This window comes from Passer domesticus, chromosome 12 (genome assembly GCF_036417665.1).
Source record: "Passer domesticus isolate bPasDom1 chromosome 12, bPasDom1.hap1, whole genome shotgun sequence".
NCBI classification, from domain to species: Eukaryota; Metazoa; Chordata; class Aves; order Passeriformes; family Passeridae; genus Passer; species Passer domesticus.
Window position 1 is genome coordinate 18,965,337 of NC_087485.1, and position 24,420 is coordinate 18,989,756.

At 45.4% G+C, this 24,420-nt stretch overlaps 1 protein-coding gene and 1 long non-coding RNA gene across 11 annotated transcripts in view; one reads left to right on the forward strand and one right to left on the reverse strand.

Annotated features, from left to right (window-relative positions):
• Window positions 1-1,100: 1,100 nt before the first annotated feature.
• WTIP (WT1 interacting protein) overlaps window positions 1,101-24,420 on the reverse strand; it is an 81,880-nt gene continuing 58,560 nt past the window's right edge. For all 10 annotated transcript variants that reach the window (XM_064386945.1, XM_064386946.1, XM_064386949.1 and 7 more), the window contains 6 exons: window positions 22,950-23,017; window positions 10,409-10,471; window positions 7,979-8,109; window positions 6,854-6,905; window positions 5,070-5,138; window positions 1,101-2,155 (listed from right to left, as the gene is read on the reverse strand). In XM_064386945.1, coding sequence (XP_064243015.1) covers window positions 2,003-2,155; window positions 5,070-5,138; window positions 6,854-6,905; window positions 7,979-8,109; window positions 10,409-10,471; window positions 22,950-23,017 — 536 coding nt within the window. In that variant the 3' untranslated portion in view covers window positions 1,101-2,002. The remainder of the gene's footprint in view (window positions 2,156-5,069; window positions 5,139-6,853; window positions 6,906-7,978; window positions 8,110-10,408; window positions 10,472-22,949; window positions 23,018-24,420) is intronic.
• On the forward strand, window positions 1,987-14,102 carry LOC135279511 (uncharacterized). Its single transcript, XR_010346737.1, has 4 exons — window positions 1,987-3,453; window positions 4,054-4,124; window positions 5,794-5,938; window positions 12,850-14,102. It is a non-coding gene; the product is annotated as an uncharacterized LOC135279511 (long non-coding RNA).

Genomic DNA, 24,420 nt, shown 5'->3' on the forward strand with positions numbered 1-24,420 from the left:
CATGCACTTCCACTTCCTCCTGAGGCTGTGCTGCTGACTGTGGACACAGAGGGAGAGTTGCAAATGCAGAAGTGCATGTGTACCTCTGGCCTCTTGTTTGCAGGCCAGGCCTCTTGGACCACAGTGCAGAAATGGGGCACTGACTGCACTGTAGTTACTTCAAATCCTGGCAGTTACATTAAACATGTACTGATATACATTAGCTACAAAATTGCTTTGCCCAGGAGCCTTCAGTAGGGCAGGTTAATCCAGGCCAATGGAAGTCTGGCAGAAGTTCAGAAAGCATCCTTTTTGTTCCTTACTAACAGAAAAAAATAGTTCTCAGGAATTTTTCCTGTTCCCCTTCCCCCCACCTTTCCTCATAAGGAAATTCCAGACTATCAAAAAGTTCTGTTAAGGGAGTTAATTATTCCACTTAGGAATTAGTGGCCATTGGATGCTCTTTGTGCTTTTCAAGAGCACCACAAATGGCTTTCAAAAAGTCAATGGAGCATAAGAAACTAAACTGCAATGGTGTTGCCAAATAAGTCATTCCATCAGTCTGCATGCTGAATTTAACACGGGATCGTTTCCGAACGGATCGGGCAGATTCTCAAGTGTTCAGAACTGGCATGGAAATGTCCCAATTTACACATGCCAAGAATCCAGTCTGGTATTTCTACTTCCTCTGGGGCTGAAGAATTTTATTTTATTTTAACTTTGAATACAGTTAAAGGCAGCAATGATAAATTGCAGCTTCAGGAAGGCTGGGTCAATTCTCATGAGAATGCAAGGAATTTTTTTGACATACAGATGTGTGATTTGCATGTAAAACATCAGCACACGGTAGAAAACCAACCATAAAAAAAAGATTCATCTAACTTCCTATACGGAAGACATATATTTCTCCCCAGAGGTCTGAGGGTACTGTAAAAGCTTATGCAAAACATGAAAGTGTGCACATTCTATGTACAGCTAACACTTGTTGTAAACACTGATGTTTCGTGGTCTGACTCTCTAAATTACCATTCCTGCCATACTGCACTTTGCTTTCCAGTGAAGACAATCACCATAATCAGTTGAAAAGTAATCTCGGAAAGAACACAAAGCTGAAAAGGTAATACCAAACCACTGTGCCTCTCTTTAATAATGTCTCAACATACAATCATGAAGCAGTTGGTAACAAATGAAGTCTTGGATAAAACAAGCAGTATAAAGACAAGTGTACCTTTGCATAGAACCCTACTGAACAAAAGACAGGTTTGAAAGATGAATTCATTAATAAGTGCCAAATTGATAGGAATGCATTTTGAAGCCATGGCTACACAGCCAGCAATTACAGAGAGCTGCAACTGCTGCCCCTGCATGAGCCAATCTTTTGGATACAATCCTCTGTACTGTGGGCTTTACATCAGAGGCTTGCCACATTTCTTGAACAAACCAAATAATTAGTCTTTGGATGACTGTGGGACCCTGTAGGATGGAGAGCTGGCCTGACACTTCTTCACAGAACACCCTTCTTTAACCTTGCTGAAAACTGCCCTGGCTAAAACACCTGCTTGCTGCCTATTCCCTACTTCTGGAATCTAAGTATTCTCTAAGACCAGAATTCAACAAAACTAGCTAAAATGCTAGCATTTATCTTATCACGCTTGCTGCAATATGATAAGGTGCTAACTTTTGGAAAGTAATTCTACACTCCTTACTTGGGTGAAATCTCCACTGAAGGAAGAGAATAGGGAGTGCAGAACAGCCCTTTGTACCATTGTTTTTAGAAATGCTGCCATTTACAGATACAGTTTAGTGTGAATTATTTGTTCAAGTAGACGGTGTCTCAGTGAAAATGTCTAGATAAAAGAATGCATATGTACAAGATCAGAAAAGGACCCCTCACCTCTGATTCGAAAAATAAATAGCTGGTTTAGATGGTTATTACTGGAACCTCATCTTTAAAGGAACACGAAAGTAATTTTTAGATTTTTGTCTTCTCTTTCCAACGGCTGATTGATCATGGAAATGTCTTTCAGAGTTCTGTGACATGCATGGGGTAGCTTGGAGGTGGATGTGATGGCAGTTTGATATTAAGGCGCCTGATGTGACAGCTGTGGCAGAGCAAGTGGCCCTCTAGGGGGTAACAACGATGGCCTTCCTCATCATTGAGCTGCAAGCCACAGTCCTGGAAGGAAGAGAGACATCCCAGATCAGTGAGGAATTCAGGCAGGCCTCTCCCAGCCCTGCTGCCCTGTCCTGCACAGCCCCTGGAGCTCCCTCCCACCTCCAAGGCCAGCAGCCTCCACAGCTCCTGGCACACTGACACTACTGAAATCCAGGACAGGCTGTAGTAGTGTCCAGCCTTTTTTCACCACTCTTTCCCATTCTGGTCTCTTCTCCATCTAATAAATGGTGATGCAAATCAAAAGCCAGAAGGAAGGCCAGGGGCTGCCCCTGACAAATACAGCCTGGAAGAGGCTTGAACAGAGGGGGAGCTGATCCTGCAGCAAGGCAGCAAGCCAGATGTGGGGGAGCATAAGCAGAGAATGAGAGGGGAGGGAAAAGTGGGGAGAGGAGACATATCTTACTTCTGGAGCACGTCTACACTTGCTCTAATTTGGAATTAAAAGAACTTAAAGACTTCAAGGCCAGTGGTCCATCCTTAGTGGAAATGCTGGTACCTCTGGGACTGACACATAACCACAGAGAGAGACAAACAGAAAACAGCTAACAGTGATCCTGCCTGCTGACTCTTATGTACACTGCAATAGGGACCATCCTGATTTCCAACTGCCAGCACTTAGTTCTGAGGGCATTTGGAAATCATTGAAGTTTGGTACTCAGATTTAATGTTTCAAGTATGCTAAATACTTAGAAATTATTATTGTGATCAGTTCTGAGAAACCAGATTCTGCGTATTTATCTGTGCACTTAACAGAAAGAAATAAAAAGCCAAACAGAACAAACTGGGTATATAGGTGGTTTTAGTACTGAAAACAAATGCAAAGGTTTTAAGTGAACACAAAGCATAATTTTCCAGGTTTCACAGCTCAAGTTTAAATCCTCAAAATTTACCATACTGAAATAAGACTGAAAATGGGTTTTAAACTAAGCTTTAAAACTGGAGAGTTAGAGAGGTCTTAATCAAAGTATCTGCCAAGGTAATTTTCTGTGTGTTGCTATATATTATGTAATGGTTTTATAGCAATTTCTACTATTTCTACATAAAATTAGAATTTATCCGTTTCAGATGCCCTACAGATGTGCCAAGTGTTCATATCTTCTTCCCTCTTCAAAACTGAATTCTCTTTCTGCAAGGAGAAAGCCTGTCTTGTCAGTGGATTCCAGTTTCAGAATGGGGCTCCAGAGATCTGCAGAGGGGCTTGAACTCCTCTACAGAAATCCAGTGGCTGCACGTGAGAGAGATGACACAGAAAAGCTGCAAAGTTTCCAACCTGACCACTGACTCTGTGTGGCCACCAGGTGAGGGTGACAGCAGCAGCCGATGAGAAGTGGCTGCCTAAGTCATGGCAGCCTTTGCTGAAGTCTTCACATGCCTACCTTGTGTGCCTCAAAATACTGGCACTGAGTTTTCCAGCAGCATTTGGGGACAGCAGTGTGCAGAGAGCCTGATTTGAGAGCATCAGGCAGTAACCCACCCCTGCTGACACACGGCTAACTCCTGATTTCTGTACACAAATGCACTCTGCCTTTCTGGGCAGATGTAGAGGCAGCTTGATTTGCCTCAAATGGGAAGGAGAATGGGGAAATTAATAATGAAACAGAATGGAAAATAAACCCCCAGTGGGACATTCCAGCATAAAGTCAATAGCCTGAGAGCAGGGGAGGGAGCTGTCATCTTAGGTAAAGCCTGCAGAGAGCAATAGTTGGGGGAAGGAGGAGGGAAGTTCAGCTCTCCAAAATATGGTGATTTCCTGTGCCAATTTCTCTTGAAAAATTAATAGAAATGGATGGAGTATCAGGTGTCTGTTGAAAGGAGATAGCTGAGTGGATGGGGCCTTCCTTACATTTAGGTACACAGTATTTCAAGATTTCCCTGAACGTTGTTATTTTCTCTCTCAGTCAGAAGATTCTTCATAAAACCTTCATGCCTGAAGGCAGCACTGCTGTATTTCTGCCCCTGGTGTTAACAGGTAAGATCTGTGTGGATATTTGTGTGCTATGTCAAAGTGCCAAAGCTACAGCAAAAGAGAAGTTTTTGGTTGATCCCAACTTAGTGAGTTTGTTTCCCTTCTCATGTTGCTGGAGGCAGGACTAAGGATAAACTCAGGTCTCCTCTCTGAAGCAAGAGCACTAATTCCACAACTTGATCTGTGGCAATAAATGTTTAAATGTTCTGCACAATAAGAAACTACTCCCAAAAAAGTGACAGAAAGTCATGGTATCCTGGTCAATTTTCTAGTAAAGAACCAATATTCATTCAGCATGGAAAAAACAGATCCCCTAGAAAGGCCTTCCAGTGAGACTCCTTCCCTGCACAGCCAATGTAAATTCAAGTCTCTTCAGATCAGAGCCCTACAGACTGCACCTAGAGATGAGGAAAAAGAGAACTGGCACCTACTCTTTCCTCACTCCCCATCCAGAAGTACTGAGAAAACCCAACAAACCAAGCCCAGCTTTGAAGCTAACATATTGGGGAAAACCCCTCCAAAACGAATTTGACACTGGCGATGGCAGCACCCCTTCCAGCCAGCAGCATTCACCCGCTTGTTTGCCTCAGGAGCTGTGGGGCAGAGCCCTACCTGCCCAGGTGTGCAAGGGCCAGGGAGGGCAGCCCATGGGGTGAGTCAAGGTTCCCCAGGGCAGAACAGGTCCCCCCAGGGCAGAGCAGATCCCTCCATGGCTGAGCAGGTCCCCCCAGAGCAGAGCAGGTCCCCAGGGCAGGTCCCCAGGGCAGGTCCCCAAAGCAGAGCAGGGCCCCAGGGCAGAGCAGGACCCCCAGAGCAGAGCAGGTCCCCAAGGCAGAGCAGGTCCCCAAGGGTAGAGCAGTTCCCCAAAGCAGAGCAAGTCCCCAAAGCCTGAGCAGTCCCCAGGGCAGGCCCTGCCGCGGCCGGGCCCCGGCCGGGCCCCGCGCTCACCTCGCAGTGGTAGCACTCCACGTGGTAATCCTTGTCCATGGACACCACCCGGATGGTCTCCTCGGAGCCCTGGGGGAGCACAGAGAAGGTGACAGTGGTGTCTCAGAAGGGTTTTTCAGTGCTCACACGGTGCCCAGCTCGTTGCTCTGGGGGGCTGTGTCCCTGGGGGAAGGCCCTGTCCCCCGTGCAGCAGGGCTCTGTGACCACTGAAGGTCTTGGCACCAGGACATGGCTCTGCAGCACTCCTCAGCTGGGTAGCAACAGTCTGAGTGTGTGGCACATCTAAACTGCAGAGGTCATTTGGGTAGTGTAGCCAAAACCTCATCCTCAAGGAACAAATCAGTCTTGAAATCAGTTAATCTTCCAAGGCCACCCAGGATCTGAACAAATTACCAGCCAAAACCCTGCTCATTGGGTAACTTTTCCTTGTATACATCCTGCCCTGATTTCCAGGACTTGTGTTCCTCTCAAACCATTGGCTACACAGCTCTTTTGCACATGCACATGTCACAGTGTGTCCCCACAGGGAATGGCATACCAGTCTGGCAGGTAATGACGTGCACAGGCTAAACCTCAGCGTGAGGGTGGTGCAGCAGAGTTGTGCAATTCTGGCTGAGCCCCAGGCCCTGCAGAGCAGCCCATACCCTTCATGTAACCTCACAGGCTCTTCTGATCGGCTCTGAAGACACAGCTCATTAAATTGGTTGCTTTGCATTGTTTCCAGTTCCAGGTGTGGTTAGAGCACCAGATATGCTGTGGACTGTGTCTGAGAGAAGCTGTGGGCAAGTCAGCACCTGCACTGCTAGACTGGAACTAACCTAGGAAATCTCCCAGGGAAAGAATATGGAGTGTGTCCTGCTAGTCATCAGGTGAGTCAGCACTATGACTGCCTTTTAATTATTTTCCTTTCTTTCTTGAAAAGAAAAAAGAATTATTTTATAAGACACAAATTCAGTGATATTTACGTAGAGGTTTTCTCCTGACAACCCATCAGGACATAGCAGTTCTGGTTCAGCCTTTATAGGGTTTTTTAAGGTTTGGTTACTTGGCCAATTAACAGAAATACTAAAGACAAATGAGAGTACTGTGCAGAGTGATGGAGGTGGGCATGTGAGAGGCTCTAGCATCAGGCTTCACTGGGGCACAGCAGCTCACAGGAGGGAAGCTCTGGTGCTGTAAACATGGCCAGAGGAAAGGCAGGAGATGCTGAGGCCCTTGCTTACAAATGAGCTGGTCAGTGACCTCAGCAAAGGCAGCTCAGAGGGTCCTGCACCCACCAGAGCACCAGGGAGCCCCACTATGGGCTAGTTGTGCCCACAACAGTGTCAGCACAGGCTGAGCTTGCAAGCAGGTTTCACCTGGTTCCATTTTTCTGGTTGTCTTTTCAACCCCTTTAAGAACTTCCATCCATTGCCACCTCAGGACACAGACTGTGTGGCCTTCTCACAGGGTCAGTAACCACCAGATGGCTTTGCAAGGGCTTTACTCCCTGAGTTGTTCTTGGAGCCCCAGTCAGTGTTTCAATTAAAAGAGGTTTCTAACAGATTAATGAAGACCTGGAAAGCACCCTGAATATAAAAAGTACTATGCTGTAGGAGTAGTATGACTATTACAACCTCTGGGAATGTTTGGGAGTGACTTTACTGCTGAACTGTGTTTAATTTAGAATCTAGCATAGTACTAAAGATTCTGGGAGAGGAAGGAGAAGCCTTTAGTGTGTTTTTAGGAAGTGTCCATTAGCCAACAGCTGTTTTCCCTAGGAGTCAGTGCATGTTAACACCTACCTGTGCTGGGAGGATTGGCTGGTTACAGGAAGCACATTTTGGTGCAAAAACCCTAGGGTGCAAGAAGAAAGTGTTCCAATCACATTTAAAGCATCTTCAAAAAGTAGAAGCAAGAGAGCCATTCTAATCATGCCTTGTTTTTAGTAAAATAGAGATCCACAGGATTTGAAATGCCTCTAATTGATGATATTCAATGAAAAGGAGATTTGGCAAAGGCTGATCTATCCCAACTTTATTGTTTAAGTCTTCCTGACCTTGAGGCACAGAGAATCCACCTCTCTTCCTGTATATGCCATTTTTCTTTCATTCCTTTATTTATAAAACCATTCAAATTCTTCCAGAGCCTTGATGCTTGACTACAAAGCAGCTCCTGACTTAGGGACTCTGACATTAGAAAGCCATAACCATGTGTCCTAAACAGGAGAGGGGCTGATTGTGGCCAGAATCTACCAGCTAAATACACAAATGGGCTTATAGTCCCCAGCTGCATTTCATGCCAGTCACTGGGCCACCACTCACTGTGTCCTTGTAACACAGTCAGACTGGCACCAAGAGGGCTGAATTCAGGGTGATTTCCTCCTGCTGCATAACTGAGTTATTGGTTAACTGGAGCTAAGAGTCCTGTTGCCTTTGAGTGGAATCAGGAAAGAGCCGAAAAGCAATCTCTTAAACCTCTACCTTTTGTCAGGTAAGGCTCAACAAATGGTTCTAACAGTAACTGTTTATTACACATCTTCTGTCAGTTAACAAAACTCACACCTGTGTCAAGCACTGCCAGAACCTCTGCTCATGAAACAGCCAGCAGAACCTGCCAACACTTGCAGAAGTGGCCTGGTATAATCAGTGTTGGTAGTCCTGAAAGAAGTGGAGGAACAGCCCCCAAGAAGCCCATCCTCTGACACAATTTGATTTGCAGCCTCACTTGGCCACTGTATGCCATAGTGGGCCCATAAGGTACTGCTTAACAAACCTTAAAATACTTTACAAATGCAACACATGGAAGAAGCAGTTGAGGGACATCTGAGCAAACAGGAGTGACCTTTTTATCTATCACAAGGCTTATAACTACATCAATGACTTAACTACTGTCATTTTGCTGAGCATGCAGTGGATTTGTGTACTCACGTATGGTAGTCTTTGACACAGTAAATATTGTTTTCCACATCTACAGTGAAGGGGACTCCATCCAAGCACTCGTTACACACCACACAGCGGAAGCAGCCAGGATGGTAGGACTTTCCAAGGGCCTGTAAGATCTTATGGGGCAAACAACAAAAGAAGTGGATGCATGATTACATGAGATATTCTCTCCCCATAAATTGCTGTGTCTCTCTCATTCTTAATAATGACAGTGAGAAAAGCACTTCAGGATGAAATTACCACTCTGCAGATCTGTCAGCAAGGGGCCTCTTAAAACAATCAACTTGCTTATTTTAGTGGGTTTCAATATGCTGTCAAGGAAGAGCAAGAACTGAAAATCAGGCTAAGCCCATCAGCTTTAGCTCTGCAGGGCCAGTACTGTCAATGGAAATTAGAAATGGCTTCACAGACCATTTCTGGGGAAATTCCAAATACAACTTACTGGGATACAGAGTTACTTCACAAAACTTAACAGGCTGTGACAGACAGAATCCAAACTGGTCATTACTCAAAAAGTTAAACAACAAAACAAGCAAATAAAGAGGTGCCTCTTTATTAACTCAGGATCCTAATCTCCTGGAGTTACTGACTGGTTATCACTCAGTCACAGGGGCCCATTGGTTTCTGATAAAATTCCATCACTATCCATGTGTTTGGATACTGATCCATGCATCTGCCCAGGCTTCTCCCACGCTGACCTGCCCCTGCATTTTAAAGGTTTCAGGGAAAGGTCTGAGGCAGCCTTGGCTGCACTACTGCAGAACAGATCCTGATGTCCTCGTACGTGACACTCATCAAGGAGGACACTGCAAGCTCATGAACAAGCCCCTGGGGAGAGTGAGACACAGCTATCTCTTTCAGGCAGCTCTCAACAGATTATAAGACCAATTCCATACATTTTGGGTGTAAGAAGTATGTTTGGAAGGTAATTTCAAAATTTCAGCTGCTAGCACAGTGCTCAGCTTGGAGCTGCTGGGAAGTTCAAGATGAAAAATCTACACAGACCAAGCTCCCATGGCCCTATAGGTGATTCTATGAATAAAGATCAAACCAAAAGGAAAGAAGTACAGAAAAAAGAGCCAATTTAATTTAACCTTTTTTTCCCCTCTCTGTAGTTCAGTGGTGTCAGGCTCTGTTTGACTGGGAAGGCCGTTCCCAGCCAGAGCTGGTCCCTGTGCTGGGCTGGTGCTGCTGCAGGAGCTCGCTGTGGTGCCAGCCTGGCACAGCTGTGCAGCCACAGGCCCTGAGCACAGCTCCTCACCCAGCCCTGCAGTGCCCCAGCTCTGCCCCAGGGCAGCACACAGCAGGGCTCCCGGGCAGGAACACGCTGGAATTACCCCGACAGGAGTGCTGAAATCCTGGAGCTCCCAGAGCTGTTTCCTTCTGTCAGAGCACACTTGCTGATGGGAGAGAGAGACAAGCACCTGCCAAGCTTCCAGCTACTGAGTTCCACCAGTGAGATATTATGGACTCTTGCCTGGGATTCTGCAATTAAGGGCCAGCTCAAAGCATGCACGTCAGGATACCCCTCCCCCTCCCAGCATGACACAACTCTAGAGATTTGCTCTTGGGCTAAAACGAGCAATATCCTTGTCCAACCAGTGGTGCCAGAATATGAGCCAGAATCCTCATTAGTGAAGTCCCTGCTCCAGCTCTGACTGAACCTCCATGTGTGCAACACACCAGCTACTTCTCTTAGGCACACTGAGGTTCGTGCACACTTTGAAGCAAGAGGAAAACAGATACACGGCAGGATCTGCCCTTCTTTGTTGTGCAAACCACTTCATTTTGTTTGGGAATTTCTGCTTAAAAGAGCACACACAACTCTTCTTACTTTCACCCACTGAAAGGATGCCAGTAGGATCTGGTCAACCCAAAGCTCTTTGATTTTATTTTTATTACAAAAGTAACTCTGACTATTGGCTCCCTGAAAATTCCAGTGGCAATAATGCATTTTAAATGATGTGGAGCAAGCAACAGAGGGTAAACAAAGCAAGTCCCAGAGCAGGTGACAAATGTCAGGGCTATTGACAATGTCCCTCTCTGCTCTATCCCAGATTCCACCCACATGACTGAGCTCTAGTTATCTATTGTCTTATAGAGCACACCCACCGTGTTCCTTTACCATATTCTCATACGAAGCTGTGCTGTACTTCCCCTTTAGTATTAAAATTCTATTTTATTTTAAGTCACAAATGGCAGAGTAATAGCCTTCCATGTTCTTAGGCAGCAAAGAAGCCCAACTTTCTGTACTTAATAGTAGTAATGGAGCATGAAGGTATTTTTATTTACTGCCTCAGTTTCAAAAACTATGTTGACAGCAGTGAAGACACAATACCAGCGTGGATAAGGAAAAGCAGATGTCTCACAGTGCACTTCCCAAGTTACCTGTCATTAGGAGTTTAGGTCTCTTACCATTTCCATTATGAGGTGTCCACAAACAAAGCACTTGTCTGCTGTTTGCTGAAAACCTGAATACTGTTAAAATGACAGAAAAGAAAGGATCATTAGTAGCCGCTCTTCTAGCCATAGAAATACCTTTTAGGTGAAGGCTGTGCTATTTTCCAGCCTGTGCTGTGTATGACACAGGTTTGGGAGACAGTGAATCAGAAGCCTTCACTCAGCTCTTGCAGCGTGTTCAGAGACCAGTTTCTGATCCACTGCAATATTTCCACTGCGATTTCCCATGTAACAGCATTATTGTAAGTTTAATTTTTTTTTATTTTTAAAGTCTTTATGGAAAGTTTGTGTTTAGTGTGCAGAAACTAGCTTGAATTTACTCTTTTAAATAACAAAGGACTCACCTCCCCAAATCCTGCTCAAATTATCCACCTCAGACTTTGGACCCACATTTCACTCAGTGCTATTTGCAAGCTAGAAGAATGAACCCAGTTCCAAGAAGGATTTAGCTGCCTTGTGGATACCAAGCCTTCCAGGCAGGGAAGAACCCAGTAGGGAACTCACAGGAGCCTGGGCTGGCTGCACAGTGTGGGCAGCAGGAAGGTACCTCAGAACCATGGTCCCCAGCCCAGCTGCCAGCCCACACTGCAGGGCCAGGGCTGTGGGGAGAGGCTCTGCCTGCCTGGGACCAAAACTCTGTGCTCCCTGCCTGAGCAGTGCTCACCTTAACTTTGTGCTCCTGTCCCCAAAGCAGATCCCATTTCAGATGCCAAGATCCACTTTTAGCCCTCTGTTTAGAGGTATGGAAAAACCATCCAGGTTATCAGACTGACCTACCAAGCCACAGCTTACAAACAAGAGACATCTGCCTGAGGAACTCCAGCCATGTACATTTGAAACTGGTGTTTGCAGGGCTGAACTTTCCCCTCACCCTCTGCAGCTGAGAGCTGTGTGCACCATCCTGCCTGTGCCCACCCACCTGGGGCACTGCACAGTGATGCTCCTCTAGCAGAGCTCACCTGAAATGTGCTTTAGTTGCACAACACAAAGATGAGGAACGGGAGGATGCATGTAAACCAGACTCCTCTCCCAGAACACAGGTTAATTGGCTCAGGCACCTAATGCATCCTCTGAGCCCAACAGAGTGCATATCTTGCTCCATTCCCCCCTGGTTTAGTAGGGATTAACTGTCCCCTCACATCAAAAGCCTGTGGTTCCCTGCCTGGAGCTGCCATATGTTTTCTTTTTCATTGGAGTGAGGGGATTACATGTTATGTTGGATCAATAGGTTGGAGACAAAATTATTGTTGCTATGCAACACAGTGATTATGTAGGAAAAGGTCTTGTAGACACTTTGATGGGCCCAGAAGTCAGTAAATGATATAGCAGCTGTCACAGCCCAAAACTCACCATGCCCTAAGAAACACAGCCCGTGCAGTCTTAAGAAACTTTGAAACTTTCCTAGAAGAGATCAGGGTGCTGAGGAGCAAATACAGAGGCAGACAGTCCTAGCTAGCTGTTGTTGCAACATACTACTTTCATTTGCTTTTTCATTTTTCTTACTCATGCAGCCTCACTGCTTGGGATGTTTCTTGGCTTCCCCATGGCTGAGTAACCCTCTGGCTAGACTGTTCCTAGGGCTGGGAGCTCCAGCCTTACTGGAAACAGGTGGGCAGTCCTAGTGACACAGACAGCAGAGGATTAACAACAGCACAAATCCAGCTAATTCTGAAATCCTGCTGGAATGAATTTACCAGAACCATCTGGCTGTCATTTGATAAGGAATGCAAAGGAGCATTCACCCAGCTATTGATTAAGAGGGGACATTATTCCCCAGGAAGAGAATGGCACAGTGGTCAGATTAATGGCATTTATTGCTAACTAGATTGTCATAAATTATTCTGTCAGAAAGAAAGGCTTTGCTGACACAAAATCACTCTTTATATAAGTAACCCTATTAAATTAAAACCATGATTTGTTTTTAACAAGAGAATTGTTATTAGTCAAACACATCCAGAACTGGATTACTCCATTAAGAAGACTTTGCAAAATGCCAGTGAGTCTAAGAGCAGTGACAAAATATTTCCCAGGCTCAGGGAGCTGTCCTTTACCACTACACTCTTCTCTCTCCTGGTCACAGGGTCAATCCCAGACAGACTGAAGGTCTGGCGCAGTGAGATCAGGGTTTTGGATCCAGGTCTGCTTGTATTTTACATCTATTTGGGCTGCAAAAGTAGCACTGTTTTCTACAGGATGGCAACACAGTGGGCACTGCTGCTAAAAGCAATAAATTACTTTCTTGACATTTCTGGAGCTTACAGTAAACTACTTCTTTGCACTGTTTGATCCTAACTTGGAGTGTTCAAATAGAGCTACTGTACTAAGCTTTGAATTTTAGAAGCAGAATTTAAAAGTTTTAAAATACTAATGAAAATTGTCAACGTTTGTCTTTGAAGCACTCGATTATTAACAACCCTCATGGATCCTGTGTGTGCAGTGGGAGAGGAGTTGTGACTTGCTCCAGGCTGCAGACAAGGCAGAAGAGCCTCTTCATTGCCTCTCAGCACACCAGGAGCCTCCCGGGGTGGGCTCCCAGCATGGCTAGGAGGGAGAAGCTCTGGTCCCCCAGTGAGCAGGTAACTGAGAGAGGAGAAGGTTTTGCTACATAGGCTCAGAGCCTTTCTTATTACTGACTGAGTCAGAGGAGTAAAAAGAGCTTTTGAGCACAGCAGCCCCCATTCCCAATCTGGAGACATGAAAAACAGGCTGAGGTGAAGCAGTGAGGCGACACAGGCTGATAGGCAAGACCCTCATGGAGCAGCCAAATCTTGGCTCTGGTTCTGTTCCTGTGGCATCCACAGGCACAGCTTCATTCAGGATCTAAGCAATGTGGGGCACAATTCCAGCCTTCCTCTACAAGGGTTCCCTCTGTGCCAGGTTCTTAAAAAAGTATTTGGTTGGCAGAGCAGTAAAGTGATGTAAATACAACCAGTGTCAGTCTGGATGGGAACAGTCAGAAGTCTATGGACACTCTATCCACAACAAATGGGAAGTATCATTTTGAACTCTCCCTAATATTCATTACAGATACTCCTTGAGCACATATAAAAACACTGAGAGAAGTTGTTATTAAAAGATCAGCTCTGAAATTCAAAGCTGAAAATGAAGTGTTACCCTTTAGTCTCCCTTCTGTGAGTCAGGGGTACAGTGCTGGATACACCAGGTTGCAAAACAAAAAAAAACAAAAAAAAACCAACAAAGTGGAAGTTGAAGAGCTGGCATATTATTTTTCCTGATTTCTTAAGTCTGGTCTCAACTGTTTTCTCCCTTATTTACCTTGTCCTTGTATTCTCTTAATAAAATCTCATTTTATATACACAAATGAAGACTTTGTAATTAAGCTCTTCAATGATACTTATATAAAATAAGAGTCTGGGAAGCTAAATAAACATTGAGAAATATGTTAATTATGTTAGAATAGCAGAGTAAAAATAAAGTAGAAGACTTGGCTGGCTGAACTTTTCTTTTCTTTGCTGTTCAATATACTTTGATTATCAAACAGGCAAAAAACCCCAAAACAACAAAAAACCTCTAATGATCCTGTCCAAGAGTCTTTGTTTCAATGTAAGAGGAAAACAAGACCCCTTCTGTCCTGACTATTTAGGCCTGTTTGTATCCTCCTGTGATAATCTTGGGATTTATAACTCTTCTGTCTAATATGCAATATATCTAAAAGAAATTAACAATGAATTTTGAGCATATAATGAACAATTTTGCATGGAGGATAATCCCACCAAGTACTATGAGAAAAAATTTCTCCTGCCTGTTCTCAGTCCTGTAGCAAATCTTGGTTGTCTACCAGGGTCTTTTAAAGTTTGATGTTTCCATCATGATTTTCAGAAGAAAAACATTCAGAAAATAGTGACCTGAAAAAGGCTTCTGGACCCAAACTTTCTACCTTAGGCAATGTCAGGCCTTTGAAAAGACATGTCACTGCTCCTCCCTCACATGCCTGACTGTGCCCAAGGAGGGGCTGCTGCTCTTCCCTGCTGTTATGCACTCAACAAAACAAAACCTTCCTCCTGGAAACAGACCCTGGAATCTCATTCAGGCCCATTTGCTTCTTTGATGAGGATGTTCAAAACCTGCTGAAGGTTTGTGCAAGCAGAGCCAGTGGGCTACATTTCAGAGGGTGTGGCAGCTGCTGCCCCGGCAATGGTATGAAGCTGTAAAATCTCCAATTCACTGCTGCAGCACTGCACAGTCACCCAACCTGGCTGCCCAGCCTCGAGATTCCTACTCCTTTAGGCTTTCAGAGCTTTTGAGTGGGATGATAAGGAGTTTTTGCCAAAATGCTTCAGGCATTTAATTCTGAAAACTAATTTCTGAATTGGGTGCTATGCTAATAATGTATTCCGACCCCAGGCTGCCTGTAATCCCTCACAGACTCTCTGCTCCTTGGTTTCCCATTAGCAGAGCATCTGTCTTCTCACTGCTGTATTGTTTGCTCTCTGCATGGGACCCTTACTACATGAGACACAACAATGCAAGAAATTCATGGGATTGCATTAAGAAAGGGAGCAAATATCAAATTTGGTTTCATGCGGATGGGGTTTGTTGTTGTTTTTACACTCATATTTCAATGCAGTGATTAAAATAAACTGGACAAAATGGGGCCTTCTCAGGCTCAAAGATAAAGGAGCCTCATGGCAGGTTAAGTAAAGGAAAATAGTCCAGAACTTTACATCCTGCTGAAACCCTTTCATATACCCTGTTGCTTCACTCTGCCTTGCTGTCTGTGAGGAAACACTACACAGCAGTTTGCCTTCTTGCTTCTGTCCTTCCACTTTGTTATGTTTAAAGGACAAGGACAGGGCAAGGAGGGACTCCATGCTCTAACAGAGGTAGCAGAGGTCTGGCCATGCACAGAACTCTGCCAGGAATTCAGCTGATCCTGAGCTCTGCCTCTGCCAGTCAGGCATTTTACAGCCCCTGAGAAGAGCCCAGCCCTGTGCATCCTGCAGTACCTGCAGAGACCCTGGCTGAGCACCCACCAAGGCTATTGCTGTGTGATTAATTAGGAGCCAGTAATGATTTTCTTACCTAGATCTTCCTTAAACAAACTCCTGTGGGAGCCTCACAGTGATAATGATCAAGAAAAAAGGCTGAATCAACAGCTTTTACTCTGCATCACATTACAGAGCCCAACACTTACTGACTTGATTCACACTGTAAAGCACTGCACACTGCACAGGCTGTACTCTGCTGCAGGTTGTTTGCTGTCACTGCTACCATCCACTGCATACACTGAAAGAACTGTTTACACAAGAACCTATCTTCCCGGAACAAAATTATCTGGGTTTTATTCAAAACAGTTGTTGAGAGATTTCAATTCAGAACACAACAGCAGCTAATACCAACGTTTATTACCAAAGTGGAAACATGTCACTTTCTCACATGGGTCTTTTTCTAACCCTCCCATAGAAAAAAAATAATGCTGTCTGCTTACAAGTGTTTGGCAGGATTTAAGACATAATTAGAAGGAGCTCTAGTTCTTTCAAGTGTGCTTCAGTTATTGTAATTTACTTTTCAATGGAATATTAAGAAAAATGGATAATCTGACTATTTGGATCACCATCTCAAGAGGAAATAGTGGAGTGATTATCTGGCATGAAACCAACTGGACTTGGTAACAGGCTCTTCTGACATTCCACCAGCAAATGTAACACACGGGAGAGCTACAAAAGGTAGCCAGTAGTGATACATCTCAGAAACAAGCCTGTCTTTGCCTCTCCTTTGCCATGTCCCAGAGAGCGATTCCTCCAACCCATTGAACAATCTGCAGCCCAGCTCAGGAGAGGCTGAGTGCCCTTTGAGTGAACACAGGCCTTACTCACACTCTGAAATTTCATTGCATTATGCCTCTCTGCTTTATCTCCTGGGCTTAGGTACCCCTGGGATTGGTCTTGCACAAACCTGAGATGTCTCAGGACTCCAGCTGGTTCCTCCTGTGGCCCCAGTGCTGCCCAGTGAGCCCTGTGCTGAGTCCTGCACGTGGTGCTCACAGCCTGCACCCTCAGCTTCTCTCCTTGTTCATGGGCCCCAGCTTTAAAACTTTGTCCTCTGGGGAGAATCCCAGGGAGAAAGCCCAGATGTCCCCTGCAGACAATGGGACTTGGGCCAAATGGACTTGAAACCTCTTGATCCAGGATACAGCACATACAGCACTCTGGAATTGCAACAAGAGGCAACCCCAAACTGTCAGCTCTACACACTCTTCATGATGATTCACATCCAAGACCAAAGTGCAGAGGCACACCAATATTTGACCAATATCCCTACATAGTAAGAAACTTGAATTTTAAGGCCATCTGTAGGTTTGACCCAGTGCTTCAATTCAGAATACCCCAATTAATCATCATCACTGTCAAATTCATTTATACAATACATCCAGGACCACTGGCATACTACAAACTTAGGGAAAACTAAGAAAGAAAATTATTCAAATTTTTTTGGCAGGGAGGGGCTGGAGCAAGACATACACAAGCAGCAACATGACTGCCCTCCCTCGTGCCCCTTCAGAACATGCTATGAACTGTTTGTCTTTGTTTTCAGTGACAGCAACGCTTGGCATCGTGATGTCTCTAGAGCCTTCTGTCCTAACCTAGAGCAAGCAGCACCTTGAAAACACTCACAGACTTCCTTATGCTTCTGTACATCAGGAATATTGCAGCAAATCCCTTTCTAAGCTTTGACTCCATCATTCTTTAAACATCAATAAACTCCCACGTCTGTGTGTTCTCTGACTGGAGTATGGCTTCTAACAGCAAGTCTGCTCAATACAACATCCTCCCAGTTATCTAGAACTCCATGTGCTCTGAGATTCCCATTAGATAGGAAATGGACACAAGCTGCAACTTCAATTATTCACCTTTTCAACCGAGTCTATTTATTTCTAAGAGTCTCACTTAGCAGAAATGGGCTCTCTGACTAATGCACCAGTCCCAGGGCTCCCTCCCAAGGGGGACTTCCAAACATTTATAGTCACTGAGATGGAAAATCAAACCTCTGACTCCAGCTGACACCAGCTTCCATTACACTAAATAAAAACTATCTTCCAAGGGTCCCAGCAAGTGGGACAGGCCATTTCCCACACTGCCAGGCTTGGAAAACATCATGTGCACAAACTGAGAAGCAAAGCCTCATCAGTATTAATATTTACATTGCAGCCATGCCCAGGGGCCCTGGCTGGGGTAAGGGTCTTGCTGTGTTTGGTGCTACAGGAGATGAAGGTGCAAGCCCTGCTGATGAGCTGCCCATCACTCAGCTGCTCCTGAGTGAGATCCTGTCCCTTCATCCTGTCCCTTCCCCATGAAAGGCTGAGCATTTCCATTTCCCACCTGCCTCCTGCTCTTGCACACCCTGACAACTTTTGCATTTCTGATATCACTGTGACACTTATGGTTGTGGATGTAGGACAAGGCCCTCTATGCCAACTTCTGCACTGCAGAGACCAGCAGAGAGAAGTGTCCTGGGTGGGGACCAGTGGCTGGGAAAGGGATCCAGAACTCCACCAGACTGGATGGAGAGGAGAAGGAAGGCTGGAGAGAGCCTGCAGGGCTGCAAGGGGCTCTGCTGGGGAGGGCACCCAAAGGCTCCTGCAGGTCTGCAATGCACTGAGTCTCTTTATGGTTGCCATGTACAAATCAAAGCTTTTAGAGCCTTTCTCTTTGAGGATTTATGGGCAGAGTTCCTCCAGTCTTACTCACTGAAATGGATGAACAGCTCTAGATGAAACTTTCAACAACTAATGACAGCAAAGTCAGCCAGAGGCAAAAACCTAGCATGGAGAAGTTCAGCCTAAATGATTAAATTTGGCAAAGTTTTAAGACAGTGAAAGAGAAAATCTTAAAAGGGGAAGTTTCGGATGACCTTACTGCAATGCACTGCAGCCTGTGGTGTCTGTAATAGGTTATTTCCAGAGCATCTGAGCCTCTTCCAGTAGTGCATTAAGCAATGTAACTAACATCTGTCACGAGGTTCATTTTCCCTCTCATCTCCTCCCTCGAGGGAAATTCTCTCATTTCTTAACCTCTGCTGGACCCCTACTCAATAATGTTCATTACCTCAAGAGAAGAAGGGAAAGCTTATCAAAGAGAGGGAAAAAAGCAAAGAGATAGATAGTAGATCTAAGATTCAGGCTGCTTTGGTGACATTTTTAAAGTGTTTCTTGCCAAGCAAAACAGTATTTAAAAAAAAAAAATTCTTTACGTGATATTTAAGCATAGAAAAGGCAAGACAAATTAAAATTATTTTTCCTTCACCCATGATTATGCAGCAATTTATCAACAAAATGAAACACGAACATCTGACTGGGATTATTTATTATACAGTAAGGCATTTATTTTTTGTTCACTTCACCAGGAACAGTGTCTCTGTTATGGCTAGTTAGCCATCTGTGTCCAAAGAGCTTTCAGGAAAGGATTAAACTGTCATTTGTTTTATTTCCTTTCATGAAATAACAGCTCCTAACAGGGCTGGGACAAGACTTGGATATTGCTGGACTTGTTACTTTAAGGTGGCATTTAAAGGAGTAACTGGATCTTCCCTAGAGCTAAACCAAAGCAATGTAGTGTGGGGGATTGTTTTTGTTCTTTTTGCTCCTCACACATGCAGTATCCTCCTGTAAATGGCACACATCAGGCAATCTCCTAGGCAGAAGTAGAATTATCCATGTATTTATTTTTTAAATCTGATTCATTCACTTCATTCAATTAGCCAATAAGGCTTTAAGCACTGAGAGAATGTGCAGCTGATCAGGGCTGGCAGCAGGAGGCTGACAGAAATAACCCTGGGAAGCAGAGGTGTTCCAGCCCTCCAGGTGCAGGGGAACCCCAGCATCCCTTGCCCACCAACAACTGCACAAGTGGGGCAAAACCTTCTGACACTTCTTCCCTGCAAAGAAAGAGCAAAATAAACCACCTGGTGTAGAGACTGCGCCCTCAGTAAGAGCAAACACGTGGGAGAACTCTTTGCCAGGAGGATTGCAGGACCTTGTGGCCCTGGCAGGGCAGGCAGGGTGCCCTGGGGCAGCCTCACAGCGCTCACCAGGAGCACCAGCTCACCCCTGGCCTGTGTCCACAAATCAAAAGCACTTTTCCAAGAGAGGAGCAGATCTGGGAAGTTTGATGCCAGCAGCTCCTCACACCACACTTTTACTGACTGATGCTTTGGAAGCACTCAGCAGCCAAAGCTCTCAGGCACTCGCTGTGCTCCAAGTGACAGCTGTGCTCTGCTCCAATGCCACCTGCACAGCAGCCATGGCCAGAGTGAAAATGGAAGAGAAGAGACCCCTGGAGCAGCGGGACCCAGCACTGGCTGCACCTCCAGGGGGACACTTGAGCCAAGGAGGGCTCTTCCAAGAGCCAAACATCTGAAAGGATCAAAAAATGGGTTTTTCAAGGTCTCGGCTTCAGGGTCCACAGGTGAGACTGCAGTGGATTCCACACACCAGCTCTGAGTGGAAGAGCTGATTTGTCAGGGGTGAGTAGTAGTTAAAGAATCAGGTATCCCATCTGAGTCACTGACTGCAGCTCTGCAGACTGCCCCAGCAGGAGCTGGTCTGGCACAGCAAAATGTGGTATTGCAGGAGAAATAAAATACTGACATCTATAGGATGTTCAATATTTCCAGCAGCTACAATGGGAAGAAACCCATAAGTAATATCCATTCTTCACTAAAATTTTCTGCATTTGTTCACATCAAGAGCCATTTCAGCTTTTCTGCCCATCACTGTGCAGGTGCTACTCACTGCAGCCCAAAATCAGTGTGTCCTGCCTGGCCTGGCCTGCAGGACACACCCAGTGTGCCTCCAGGGATGACAGGGAAGAAGCACCTGCAGCAATGAATGGGATCAACAGAGGCAGCAGTGGACAGAGCTCTGCAGGAATGACATCCCTCCCTGCGAAGGGGACAGGCTCCCAGGCAGGCTCCAGGTGCCACCACCTCTGTGCCCCACTGGCAGGACAGCAGCTTCCCCTCGGGATGCTCTTGCTGGGAGGCACAAGGGGCTCATTCAGGCACTGCTGCCTCGGTGGCACCCTGAGCAAGGAACATCCACCTCCCAGTCTGAGCCTGGGAACCCCTGGAGGGATCATGAGGCACACACAGGCCAGGCTCACCTGCCTGTCACCAGTGTCCCCACGGGACAGCACTGCACCTCCTGCCCATGCCTGCTGAAGCTGCTCTGCTTTCTAACCCTTGCCATGTTTGAAATAACCTGGTCACAGCCTGTGGGGCTGCAAATCCACAGAGCTGTGACCCTGCTCCCAGGCCAACAGGAGCATCTGAGTCTCCTGATCAATTCCCAGACAAACAAAAGCCAAGAAAGAGGAAGGACACCACGGCAGGCAGCATTTTCTTAGCAGCAATACAATTATAATGCAGTTAGACTGGATCTGTTTACATTCCCAAACTGAAATAATCTTTTTCTTATCCCCCTGCCTTAACTTCCCTAACATTCCACTACCATGGTGTCAGCAGGGAATCCTGCTGCACTGTAATGGATCTGCACTAAAGAACTGGAGTCATGGTAGAGACCGAAATTCTCAGTTATACAGAAAAGGCATTTCATTTTCTGCTTTGCCTCTTCTTAGAAAGAATTGGGTTTCCCAGTGTTCAAGAGGAAGACCTGAGAAGATGAAGTAGTTAAAATAATTTCCTCTTTAATGGCTATTTTGCAGCCTGTTTCCTTTCAACTTTGAGAAAAGCTTTGTGCTTTCCCTGTTCACAGAACTCTAAAATAGGCAAGGTTGTTTGATTTCATTAGTGATACCATGCAATTGCTAGGATTCTCGCTATGACATTTGCTCAGGGGAGCTGAGAGAAGATGCAGTTGCTTCCTGAGAAGCAGCAAGATTAGCACAAGCAGGGACCATGTCAGAATTTGGTTTCTTTGCTGACTTACACAGTGTCCCTTCATCTACTTCTCCCCCATCCCTCTGCTATTGGGAATCTGCTAAAACACACCTGTGGGAAGCCTGGGCTTTTAACTCTGTGCCTTAAATGTCCCAGCAGTTCCCTAACTTGCAGAAAGTTTATTCCTATCAGGTCTTTAATCTCAGTTTTCCTGGGAAAATCTCTGCAAGTATCTTCCTTCAGAAACCCACTACAGAACATGCCTGAACTAAAGAGTTCCCCCACCCCCCCCCACCCCCGGAAAACTGAATGTTCTCCAAAAGATTAAGACTTTTAGATTTAAAATTCTTGTGTTTAGGCTGAAATTACAAGCTAATAACAACAATCATGTCATTAAGTCTGGATGAAAGGTTTTGATCACAGGGAAAGTACATTCCAACACAGTTCAAATAAAAAATCTCGAAGGTTTGAGCCCCTCCCTCTCATACTCCATCTCCTCTCCCCCTCCCTGTGCTTCTGCAGAAGCACAGTAAAGAAAGAGCTGAAAAAAGCAAGGAAGAAAAAAGAATTTTCTCTCCAGAATACAAACAAAACAATAACAAGTTTCAATTATAACAAGATACTTATTTTCTGCACAAAACACATTTCGGTTTCTTTTCCAACAGGCTCCAGCTCACAGTAAAGATGTAACACATGAAGGCAAATATAGCTTATATTTTAGGGATTTCCATGATGTTTTATAGATTGCATTGATGAGAAATGCATTTGTGCACTTTGAACTGCCAGCAACAATTTTGTTGTGGGATATACTTTGAATAATTCCTTTGCAAACAGCATGATTATATATTCATTAGAAATGCAAAGTCGTTCTGGAAGACCCAAGCTTCTAAATTAATGGTATTTCAATAAATAAGGTGGCATAAATTCAACATACTGATTGTCCAATTCATCTTCCTCTAAGCTAAAATATATCATTGCTCTCTAATTGCAATTCCCAGCCATGCCATCCTCTTCATCTTAATTCTAAATGTTCTGCACTTATCGAATCATTTGCGGTGCACTGCACAATTCTCACCCTTAATTGCATGAATATTATATTTTTGGAACAACACAGCTCAGCAACAGGCTTCATTTTTCCTTTCCTGACTTAGACTCTGTTAAAGTAAAGCATTTACAAGAGCTCTGTGAGCAGGGAGAGAACCTGAGCTGCCCCTCCATGGCCAGCAGTTCCCACTAATCACCAGTCAGCCCCAGAGCAGAGCAGTGATTAAACTGTGCCTCACCAAAGCAACTCTGCACAGCCAGGCACAAACCTCTCCCTCCTCTCAGGATTGGTATTCCCCAGATGTTTGACTTCGAGCTCAGCCTTGGCAGGAGAGTCTCTGTGGCTGCAATTCAAGTGCCAAGCCTGAGCGGCTCCAGTGTTCATTCTCATAATTTACCTTTCTGATGGCTTATGGACAGTTATGTTCTTGGTTTTACAGCCACCACCTCAAACCAAGGAGTCAGTGACAGATGCTTCCCATTCCATCACTGCCAGGAGGCCTCACATCATCAACTGTCTCTCAAAGCAAAGCAGCCAACATAGAAAGAATATTCTTTAGAAAGAATAAAAAAAAATGCCTGAAATCTTACTTACTAGGAAGTCTTCTTCACAGTACACCTTGCCATTGACATTGTAGAATGCTTTTCCTCGTAGTCTTCTCCCTGTTAAAACACAGGACCATCAGAATTTTGTTCTTCATCCCCAAACCCAGGTGTTCAGGATGCAAAGTGAAAAGCACACCCCCTGAACCTTCTGTGGGGTCTGTTCCTGGCCCCTCTCTTCCCTGGAGGGCCCATCCAGAGCCAGGGCTGAGGATCAGACCCTTGGCTCTATCTGGCCTTACCAAATCAGGTACCAAACCTTGCCTTAGGTACCTACTAAATGTTCCTTTAAGTGCAGGTTATGGAACCCAGCTGATAACAATTCCTGAAAAACTCGCAATCCAAGCTGAAAACTGATTTGGGGAAAAAGGCTCCTTTGCAGATTGAGACAATTTCCTTGGCAGGTAAAATCCAGCAGGCTCACATCCACTGCAATCAACAGCAGCAGCGTTTGTCTCTAAAGGACTACACAAAGGATACTGCATATGGATGTTCCTGCCACCCTCAAAAATATTAATAATCAATGCCACAGCAGGTCTGCAACACTAAAGCAGTACAAGGCACACAGGATGGAGGGAAGGCAATAAAATCACACAGAAAACAAGAGATTTTGTATTCAAGTTTTGACATTTGCCATTTCATTAGCTGATGTGGAACTGGACTGACAAAGCCTGTGACAGTCATTAACTGATGGCTCCCTTTGACTGACAAAGCCTGTGATAGTCATTAACTGGTGGCTCCCTTTACAATGCAGAAATGCACAGCAGACTCCAGAGAGTCCCAACAGAAAGGGTTCAAACCAGGAATTCAAGAACCACCAAGCACAATCAGTTTGTAGATACAGCAGATCAGAGCTGCTCTGTTGTGGGCACTGCTGCTTCACCAGTGTAAAACCAGAGAGGGAGAAGGGAAAGCACACTAATTCCAGCTCACCCCACTCCCACTATGCCAGGGTCCCAGTGGCCAAAGCTCCCGGGAGCTCTGAGCAGCCCTTGGCAGCAGAGGGACAGCAGCTGCCCAGGCCGTGCCAGCAGCGACACCGGGCAGGGGAGAGGGCAAGAGAATTCACAGATCCCAGGTCACTGGCACAGCTTCACTCCATGGAATCAGCCTGGATGTGTCCTGCAGCTCCAGGAACACCACACACCTCCGTGGAGGGTTTGACGCCCAGGGCTGGCATGCTGAGCCAGGGCCGGGAGTGCTCTCCACCGTTTCCATAAACAACGTTGAGGAAAATATGATTAATTTTCAGTGTTTGGAAGTGCCTTTTACACATTGCCACTGTGATGTGATCCTGGGAAACAGTGAGTGGCACAAGGGAGTTGGGATCTGGGCTGATGCTTTTGGGAAATCACATGCTGCATGCGGTTGTCTGGTGGTTTTACTGTCGTGGCTGAGGGAAATGCTTCTTTTGTGTGCACATTCTTGGGCTGAAGATCTCAGGGCTGCTGTCTCCATACTGC